Source organism: Triticum dicoccoides, chromosome 7B (assembly GCF_002162155.2).
Source record: "Triticum dicoccoides isolate Atlit2015 ecotype Zavitan chromosome 7B, WEW_v2.0, whole genome shotgun sequence".
Lineage (NCBI taxonomy): Eukaryota > Viridiplantae > Streptophyta > Magnoliopsida > Poales > Poaceae > Triticum > Triticum dicoccoides.
Window position 1 is genome coordinate 403,830,863 of NC_041393.1, and position 10,326 is coordinate 403,841,188.

Here is a 10,326-nt window from a genome sequence, read left to right on the forward strand (position 1 = left end):
ACAAAACATTGTTAGTCACTTTTTAGCGAACTTTGGTCGAATAAAGAAGCACACTACGGTGTGGCTTCGTTCTGGGCCCGATGAGGTTCCGGACCTATGTAATGCAGACACGGCTGCCACTTAATTAATGAATTTCCCTTTTTCCTCGCAATTTTTTTAAAATAATTTAGCAAATTTACAAAACAATAATGTAGATTGTTACAAAATTTCGATTTAGTGACATCAGTGCCAAGGCCTATTTTTATTTTTTGTATTGTAAAAACACATGAATGTGAACTCAAATTAAAGTTACAATAAAGTTTATGTGTTTTATTCTTTTTCAATGGATTTTGTAGAAGCATTTAACAAATGGATGACTTTTACTACTCGGCGGTTCAAACAAAAATGCATAATACACGAGATGTCCCGTGCTGGGTGCTCCCTCTAAATTTCGTTTATTTACTTTTCTGTAGGCATTTTCGGGATTTAGATGTTTATTTAGTTTTTTTTTTCAGATTTGCAATTTCACGTGGTTTTTCTAGGTTTTGAAGAGTCTTTTTTTAAGCACAATTCTGCTTTCCAAAAAATGAAAAAAAATGTGCCTCAAGGATAAGCATAGGTTTGCTTTCGTGGGAAACACATTTGTGCTTCACGAAAAATGAAGAAACTGTGCTTCCACATGAAGCATAGATTTGCTTCTTATGGAAACGCAGATTTGCTTCCGCGAGAGCTTCTCACAAAAAATGTATGTGTTTTTTCACTAGAAGCATTTCCCGGATAAAAAATTGCGCTTTCACGAAAAACACATATTTATTTCTGTGAGCGCTTCTCAAAAAACAAAAAAGGTGAGAAACCACGACCGTGCTTCCGGGCTCCGGTTTTTCCTTGTAGTTCTTTTCTTCCGATTGCCGATTTTTTTTGTTTTCATTTTTTCTAGATTTTGTTATCTTGTATTCTTTTTCCCTTTTTCGTAAAAAGTGCATCGAAACTAGTTTTGAAAATATTGACGCAAGAAATCCAACGGTAAAAGCTGTGCGGGATTTGGATGCACGGTTAAAGAGATAAAACATTTTAAATAAACAAATCTATGAAGAAAGGAAAACTCAGAGGTTGCGACAAGTGGCGTATATGCAGTGCGTAATCCAGTTGAGAGGCCCTCCCCAGCGGCTAGCTAGCCAAGGTGGCGGTCACGTGGATGCAAGCTGGCCATGGCCAAACTGCGCGCCAGTTACTAGCTTGCTTCGTCCATTATTTTTTCTCTGTTGGTCTCATAGAAAAAAATGTCCCTTTTTAATACTGTGGAAAAAACTGTGAAATAAAAAAAAACTTCATGGACTTTATAAAAGGTTCATCAATTTGAGAAAATTACATGAATTGGGAAAAAGTTTGTGAATTTGAAAAAAAGTTCATGCATTCAAAGAAGAAATTCAAAACTTTTGCAAAACAAAATAAAGCCCATGAACTAAAAAAAAGTTCATAAATTTGGAAAAGGTTCATAAAATTATAAAAAAGTTTGCATATTTGAAAAAAGCTCATGAAGTTGAAAAAACGTACACACATTTTATATATTAAAGTTTATGAATTTGGAAACAGTTCACAAAAATTAAATAAAGTCTGCAAAATTGCAAAATTCATGGGAATAAAAAAGTTATCAATTTTGGAAAATCTCACAAAATTTAAGGAAAGTTTATGAAATTGAAAAACATTTCACGAATTCGATTTATTTTCATAATTTTCAGAAAAATCTTCATATTTTTTTGAATAATAATAATAATAATAATAATCATGCAACATATTAAAGTATCATCAAGAATGTTTGCTCAGAGCAGGACATAAGTCCCGTGAGTGACTACACAGAAGGGCAGTTGGAAGAAAATCTGGAAACTGAATTTTCCTTTGAAACCACGATTGTTCGCATGGAGACTAGTAAGATCTCCCCTATAGACAAGCCAGGAAATAGCGGCACAGCATTTTTTTTGGGAGGGGTGCGCAACGGCAGATGACCACCTCGGCTTTCAACAATAGTTGTAATCGCCGAGGATATAAAAGCCCACAAAGAGGATAGGAAACACGCTAGACCTCCATGGAGGTCGACAATAAAAAAACATTTCAAAGTTAAAAAAATACCTGAAAACATACACAATGTCATATAGATATATATATGATATGTGTGTAGAATTTCTTGAGAAGATACATTGACACACGAGCTACCAAAAAAGAATAAAAAATCATGGTTTTCATGCAGTGAACAGTACATGCACCGTTTACTGTTTTTAAAATCACAATTTGTCATTTTTTTTGGTAGCTCGCGTGTCAATGAATTTTCTCATGATGTTTCCGCATAAGCAGTATACATTCATATGTCAACATGCCTTTTTTGTTCCAGAATTTTGGAACTTTAAAAATATGATTTTAGATTTTTTTTATTTAAAAAAGGCTCCATGGAGCTCAAGCACGAAAAGGTTGCACTCGCCAAGAGGATCTTTCGATACTCCTTCCAATCCATATTAATTGTCGTTGATTTTATGATTCATATTAATTGTCGCTGATTATCCATCTTTGATAATAACAATAATAATAGGACGCCAATAACTAGCAACCAGTCTCTGAGAAGGGAGAGGGTCGAACGAATTCGATCACTAGGGGAGGCCTTTCCCAGCGAACGAATCACCCCTTCACCGATCGTTCGCCAGGGGGAGGGCCAGGGCGACCCTTATTTGGTCGAAAGCCCAGTTTACTACTTTGTAAAATATGTGATGCTACTTTCTAAAAATGCCATAAATCTAAAAAACATAAAAAAAAATCCATGTTAATTTAATAGAATGCCATGAAAAATGTTTTGTGTTATTTGTTCCAATGTGCAAAATACATAAAAATGCCATGCCATTAAAACCAAAGAAAAGGTGTTGTGTAATTTCCATTATAAATACGAAAAAGGCCATGTTAATTTTTAAAAAGCCTTTTCTACTTCACAAAATTGCCATGAATAGAAAAATGTCATGTAAGTGAATTTTTTGCCACAGCAAAAAAATGACTTCCTGTTACTAATAAAAATGTCATCCTAGATAATAAAAATAAAACTGTCATTCTTGGGATAAAATGCCATGAACAAAAGATATCCATAAATTTATAAATTGAGAAAATGCCATGCTCTTGAAAAATATATTGTCGTGCTACTTTATAAAACAGCCATCCTTTATATTTTTTTATCTAGATAAGCCCAAAAATAAAATTTTCATGCCATTAAAAAGCCATCCTCTCAAATATTAAAAAAACGCCATACTATTATAATAAAAATACCATCCTCTTAATAATTAAAATGACATCCTATTATTCACAAAAATGCCATCCTATTGTTCATAAAAATGACATGCTCTTAGTAGTAAAACCGTCGTGCCAATATTTTTTTTCATCTCTTGATAATAAAAAACGTCACCTCTCAGTAATAAAAATGCCATCTATTGTTAATAGAAATGCATTGCGCTTAGTGATAAAAGACATCAATTTTCTGCAAAACAAAATCCCCTGGGCGCAAACGACACGGACGCCACGACCAAGTCAGTGTTTCCCGCTGTGACCGGACCATGCAAATTTAAATGTTGACGCGGCAGTTTCTATGGATGGTACCTTTGGGGCAGTGAGCGCGATATGTAGAGATGAAGCAGGAGTTTTTTTCTCGAAACGAAGCAGGAGTTTTTCAAGGTGCATCTGCTGTTGTATTCAGAAGCTTGAGTGATCCCCACACTCTGGAATCACTTGCGATCAGAGAGGCGCAAGCTCTAGCTGATGATCTAATTTGACCAGAATTTTCGATTGCTTCAGATTGTAGATGACTGCAGGCGCGATGAAGAACGGCACTGGAGCAAGCTACGGTGCTAATACTCATGAAATCATAGCCAGGCCTAGCAGTTTTATTTCTCGTGTAGTTAGCCATGAGTTCAGAACCTTGAATGTGAAGGCTCATAATTTCGCAAAATATGCATTAGCTTTAGGGTTCAGACGTCATGTGTGGTTAGGCCAACCTGTTGATCTTGTTTTATCCTTGTAAACATCGTGCCACCGTAACAAAGCTTTGTGAGATTATAAAAAAATTTAAAAATCTCTCATTAATGAAAATGCCATCCACTTAAAAGAATGCCAAATAAAACTGCCACATGAAAAAAATGAAAAAGAAAATAGGATTTCTGGCGATGGGCTCTCAAGCTTGCACACAGGTCGCGGATCCATTGCCTCGCGTTTTTTTTTTGAAAAAAAGGCATTCTCCAGAAGCAGCTGTGTAGTGAACTACTCCAGCAATCCTACGTGGCGTCGGCTCTGCACCGAGATTCATGCGACGGTAGGGAGACCGTTCACTGGGGTTGGCCTCCTGACAAACGGTCGCCAGACAATAGTTATTATATATTTTTTAAAGTTTGCACGACCTGCAACTTGGGTGCAAGGCGGAGTTTAAGGACGCGTTTGGTAGCCTGGATTAAGCCAAGCCAGGTCTCCGCGGGATATTTTTGGCCTGTTTGGTTACCTGGGTCACATGGAAAAGTTGGCTTGCACGAAATTCAAAGCACCTCTTAGCCTGCATCTGGAGAAACGCTTAAATTGGCCGTTACTACCGGGCCAGGCTGAGGCGAGCCACCCTCGACCGCACATGGTGGGGCCTCTTGCACGAGAGGATGCGAGTGGTATACACCCTGTCGTTTCTTCTTCCACCTCGAGTAAGCTCCTTCTCTAATCTCTTTTCTTAGGTCCATTCTAATCTACACAACGGTGCATCGATTTGAGATAAACTCTACATGAAAAAGATGTGCATCAATGTTATGGTTTCTTGTTTTGTGATCAGATCGTAGTTTCGTCGACCGTAAATGTTTAATTTCGTGTTCATGTTTGGAGCTACTTTGGATGATTTTGTCGAATTCGCCGCGCACGGTCGACCGTTTGAACTTTCCTTTGATCAGTAGCTTCATCTAATAGTTTCACACGACTTTCGTGTTGCACATTTTCTGTTTCGACGATCGTAGATGATTAAATCTGACCTCTTCCTTGTGAAAGTTATATACACATATGTGTGATATGTGTTAATGACACTCCTTAATCTCGGCCTCCTCTCCTGTGTCCTCCTACACTCGCGTCACCGTCGGTGCGGCGTGTCACTCCTCTCCCTTATGTTGTTGCACTAGAGCCACCGCCGGCGTCGTTCCTCTTGACCTCCTCCCCCATATGCTTCTACACTGAAGCCATCGCTGGCGTCGTTCCTCTCGGCCTCCTCCCCCATGTCCTGCTAGACTGAAGCCATCACCGGCGTCGTTCCTCTCGGCCTCCTCGCCCGTGTCCAGCAACACTAGCACTGTCGCCATCGTCGTTCTCTCCCACGTGTTGTTGCATTAGCGCCATCGTCGACGTCGTTCCTCTCAACCTCCACTCCCATGTCCTAATACACTCGCGCGGTCGTCGTTCCTGTATGTTTCCTCTCTCTTGTCATGCTACAGTGAAACCATCGCCAACGTTGTTCCTCTCAGCCTCCTCGCTCGCATCCTACTACAATGACGCCGTCGTCATCGTCGTTCTTTTCGACCTCCTCCTCTGCATCCTACTATGCTGATGCCGTCGTCATCATCGTTCTTTTTGGCTTACTCCTCCGCGTCCTACTACAGCGACGACGCCATGGGGGGACACTGCATTTTTTCACCATCATCCTCTGCCTCAATGCCTTCCTATTCGTTACTCCACACGGACTTTCACTGCGGCGACGACGCTAGCAAATAGCTCACCATGCAGCCGATGAGATCGCTCGCCCATGACTCCGTGCTTGTCGTGTCGGATGCGGTGCCGCGACCACCGCCCACCGCTGTCACCAAGGCACTCTAGTGTAACTTTGTGTGTGATGGGTACTGCTAAGTCTTAATCATATTTCGTGCAAGCAACCAAACAAGATACACTCATCTGACCACAATGTGAGCAACCAAACATGGCATCATTATGATGCAGGGACAGGACATGCAGGCAACCAATCAACATGCAGACATTGGTTTTGTGCTTGCATATGCTCAATCAGGCCCAACCAAGAGCAACTCTAGCAGACCCCGCATCCCGCCCCGACCTGGAAAATAACCGTCAAAATGCGGGTCGGGGCGGAAAAACCTGCCCGATCATACCCCGCATCCCGTCCTGGCCCGCAAATAATTTTAGGGGGCGCGGCAAAATCTCGGCCCCAACCCGCAAATATGCGGGTTTCCCCGTCGCGGCTGCGATGCCCTGCATCACAGAGAAGTAGTTGGCAGGAGGGACATTTCAGCCCACGCGCATTTTCCCCCACCCCCTTCCGCCGCTGACTGCCCTTGCTTCCGCCCGCCCGCCGCCGACGATTCCACCAAATTTGCGAGTAGAAACACGCGGCGGGGCCCCCCACCATCCTCCCGCGCCGTCACGCTGCACCGACCCCCCGGATCCGGCGAGAAGAGCGTCCTCGTCGCTGCCATCGCCGGGGATAGACCACCGTCGAGCCCGCCCTCGTTGCCGCCCGAGATCAGCCGCCGCATCCTCCACCGGTTAGTGCGTATTTTGTGATCTTGCGAGCGAGCGCTATAGTTCCTTGACGCGCCAGTGTGCATGTAGATGGATTTGAGCCCGTGCGAGAAGTTCTTGCTCACCGATTCGTCCGATTCGGACGACTCGGATGTTGAGACCATGCTTGCCAACTTTTGGCAGCAGACATTAGTCATGTCACTTTCCTTGAAGGAGCACGAAGACGAGCACCGGAAGAGAAGGCGAGGATCGACCGTCGAGCGTCTTTGCATTCCTCGGAATCGTCATCTTGGGAACGAGATGTTGATGTAAGACTATTTCGCGGAGAATCCTACATATCCAGGACACCTCTTCCGGAGAAGGTACCGAATGTGGTGATCTTTTTTTGTGAAAATTGTTCAAGCTTGCGAGGAAAATTGCCGGTACTTTACTCAAAGAAGAAATGCTGCTGGCTTAAAGGGATTTAGTGCATATCAAAAAATCTCCGCAGCTATGCGGGTGATTGCATATGGTGTTCCAACTGACTATGCCGATGAGTACCTTCGCATTGGTGAAGATACTACAATTGAGTCTGTGCGTAGATTTGCAAAAGTGATCATCTGTGTCTTTGGTCCTGAGTATCTTCGGGCACCCAACGAGGATGACACAAAGAAATTGATGGCATCTAATGAGAGGAGAGGTTGGCCTGGTATGCTAGGTAGCATTGATTGTATGCATTGGACATGAAAAAATTGCCGGAAGGCATGGCAAGGAATGTATTGTGGCAAGTCTCGTGATGCAACAATTGTGCTAGAGGTCGTAGCATCCGAGGATTTATGGATTTGACATTGCTTTTTTGGTATGCCGGGCACTCTTAATGATATCAATGTGTTGCAACGGTCTCATTTGTTTGCTAGGCTTGCCAGTGGTGATGCTCCTGCTTGCAACTACACTATCAATGGGTATGAATACACAAAAGGGTACTATCTTGCAGATGGAATATACCCTCCTTGATGCACATTTGTCAAGAGCATCAAAGAACCCAAAACTAAAAAACAGTGTGAATTTGCAAGGGTGCAAGAGGCAGCCAGAAAAGACATTGAAAGAGCATTCGGTGTTTTGCAATCTAGGTTTGCCATTGTCCGTGGTCCTGCTCGTTTTTGGAATAAGAAAACCTTAAAAAATATCATGACATGTTGTGTTAAATGAACTTGGAATTCTTCTACAACAATGTGGGTAGGCGTGTCAAACCAGCTAGAGACCCTAACCGCATTAGAACTTTTCTTCAGACATACAAGGAGATTGAAAATGCAGACACATATTTTCAGCTTCAGGAGGATCTCATTGAGCACCATTGGCAAAGGGCTAGACAGTGACTCCTTTTTGTATTCATTTGTATTTGTACTCATCACAAGTTTTGTAATGCATTATTTAAGATTTGAATAATTATTTGTAATGTGGATGATTGTTGTATTGTGTTGAATTTGAATAATTATTTAGTTTGCTTCTGTTTGTTGTATTATGCTGGATTTGATATATTTTACGGGCCAATGAGATGCGGGAAGCAGCTGTGCAAGAGCAGATACCGCAAAGCCGAATATGCTTTTATACGGGTCCGTTTGAGGGGTCTACATTTGCGACCGTTCTTGCCGGCCCGCAAAAGCCGTTTTTCACGAACTGCAAACGCGTTTTGTGAACCGGCGGGATGTGGGGTCTGCTAGAGTTGCCCAAAGACAAGCGTGCAAATGGGCATAGAATGACGTAGGTAACCAGACGGAAATGTCTTCCGTGCGACTCCAGCGAATTTCCTACAAAACTTGATGCCGGGCTCCGTGGAACCGCATGCGAGGCATCTCGTGACACATACCGTTCCTTTCCGTGCATGGCGTCGTGCTGGACGGGCACAGCAAGAGTGACCACTAGGCACAGACCACCTAATTTTGCTGCATGCATGCGCTCACTCACGTGGCCGGGGCCAATTGTCTCATCCGTTGGGTTGTCCAGATTGCAATCGCTCCCCAGTTTCAAAAAAAAAGGAAAAAAAATTGCAATCGCTGGAACCCCACTACCCCAGCCTACCAGTATTCCATCCATATTACAAATAATGTTTACGACAACACAGGAGTTATCAGATGCTTGTTGCTGCTGGCATGGCAACAACCCAATCGCGAACATTCTATTGATGTGAGCCAAGTTTTGATACGTAGTTAAACCAGATGATTGTGATCTGACGACGAATTAGTGCGTGCGCCTTCTGCTTTGTGTACGCTTTAATTTGCCATGGAACAACGTCCGGGAAGAGTGCCACTGCCACGGGAGAGTGGCATAATAATGCACAGCAAGAGACATATTCCTCCCTCCTTGGGAGAATGCCAGAATGGGGTGGCGTCAATCTTTGATTCTCTTCTGCAATCTCTTCCCAAAGCGGACAGGAAAGGTAAAGCTGATGCTTTCCCCTGAATTAGCAACCCTACATAAAAGTTAAAGGAAAAGATTCCCCTTATTGCCGCAATCCCAGTACAATTGATTCAATCGCATTACCCTCCCTGATGCTGAATATTTGTACATGAGGTGCCACATATGACATATGTTTCCAAGTCCTGTTCTGCTCTTAGATCTTCTCTCTTCCCCTGACCTAACAGTGGTAATTAAGCAATGTACATCATAAAAAACAGTGGTAATTAAGCACATTATATGGTTATGTAAGCATGTTAAGTTATACAGCAAGGTTCCAAACGTATGTGTACTACCCTACCGTACACTAATACACCGACGTACTACAAGAAACAATACAGCTTCTAGTACTGTCTTGTGCAAATGTGACCATCATTTTCTAACGCTGCACGGGCACAATTATGCTGCTCCATCAGTGTCTCTAGTCACGCGCACCACACCCAAATCAACCAAACGTTCTTCTCAGAAAGTTAGGAAGAGAAGAACTAAAACAAGACAAGAACAAAAGTGATCCAGAAAAGATGGGAAGCTGAAAAACCTAAATCACTGTTTTTTTTTTCCTTTTAACTTCTTTTCCTCCGAAGAATTATCATATCTTGTCTAGTATAAATAATAATTGCTACTAGGTAAGTACAAGAACAATGGATGTATGCAATGCGTGCCCACCAAAGAATCAACTACCTAGCCACAGTAACAAATCGACCCAGAAAACCCGGCGTACACAGAAAGATTTCAGTTTCTTTGCAGGTGGGATTGTGTGGTGGTTTGAGAATTGGGTTTGGATGCATGGTGGTGTGTGTTGCTAGGGTGACCTCTTCTTGCGGAGGACGACCTCGGTGTCCAGGCCGAAGGCGTCGACCTTGGAGACCCTGACCACCTCCGACCGCCGGAAGAGCGCGAGCAGGCCGTCGACGTCGAGCAGGTCGTTGGCCGAGTACTTGTCCCCGCGGCGGTGCACCGCGACGTGCAGCACGGCGACGCCGCCCGGGCGCAGCGTGCGCTCGATCTCGGCGACGAAGCGGTCCGGGTAGAGCGCGTGGTCGAACACGTTGGAGAACTCGAAGTCGAAGGCGCCGTCGCCGAAGGGCTGCGCGTGGAAGTCGCCCCTGACGACGAGCGGCGGCGCCGGTGCGAGGTCGATGCCGACGGCGTCGGGCACGCCGACGAGGCGGAGCGCGGCGACCTCCTGGCCGAGGCGCGCGCCGACGCAGAGCGCGCGGGAGGCGTTGGAGAGGAGGCCCTCGGCCTGGAGGGCCCGGAAGGCGCGCGCGAAGGCGTCGACCTTGCGGCGCCAGTCGCGGGTGGCCCAGACGCGGCGGAGGCGCGGGTCGAGGGTCTTGTTGAGCTGGTGGCGGAGGTAGTCGTCGTAGGAGCGGAAGGCGGCGCCGCGGCGCATGC

The 10,326-nt window shown here is 44.2% G+C and overlaps 1 protein-coding gene across 1 annotated transcript in view; it reads right to left on the minus strand.

Moving 5' to 3' along the window:
- Nucleotides 1-8,985: 8,985 nt before the first annotated feature.
- The window catches only part of LOC119338939, a 2,279-nt gene continuing 938 nt past the window's right edge, over nucleotides 8,986-10,326 (minus strand). Inside the window, exon 2 of the mRNA XM_037611144.1 lies at nucleotides 8,986-10,324. Within this exon, the coding sequence (XP_037467041.1) occupies nucleotides 9,731-10,324 (594 nt within the window). The 3' untranslated portion in view covers nucleotides 8,986-9,730. The remainder of the gene's footprint in view (nucleotides 10,325-10,326) is intronic.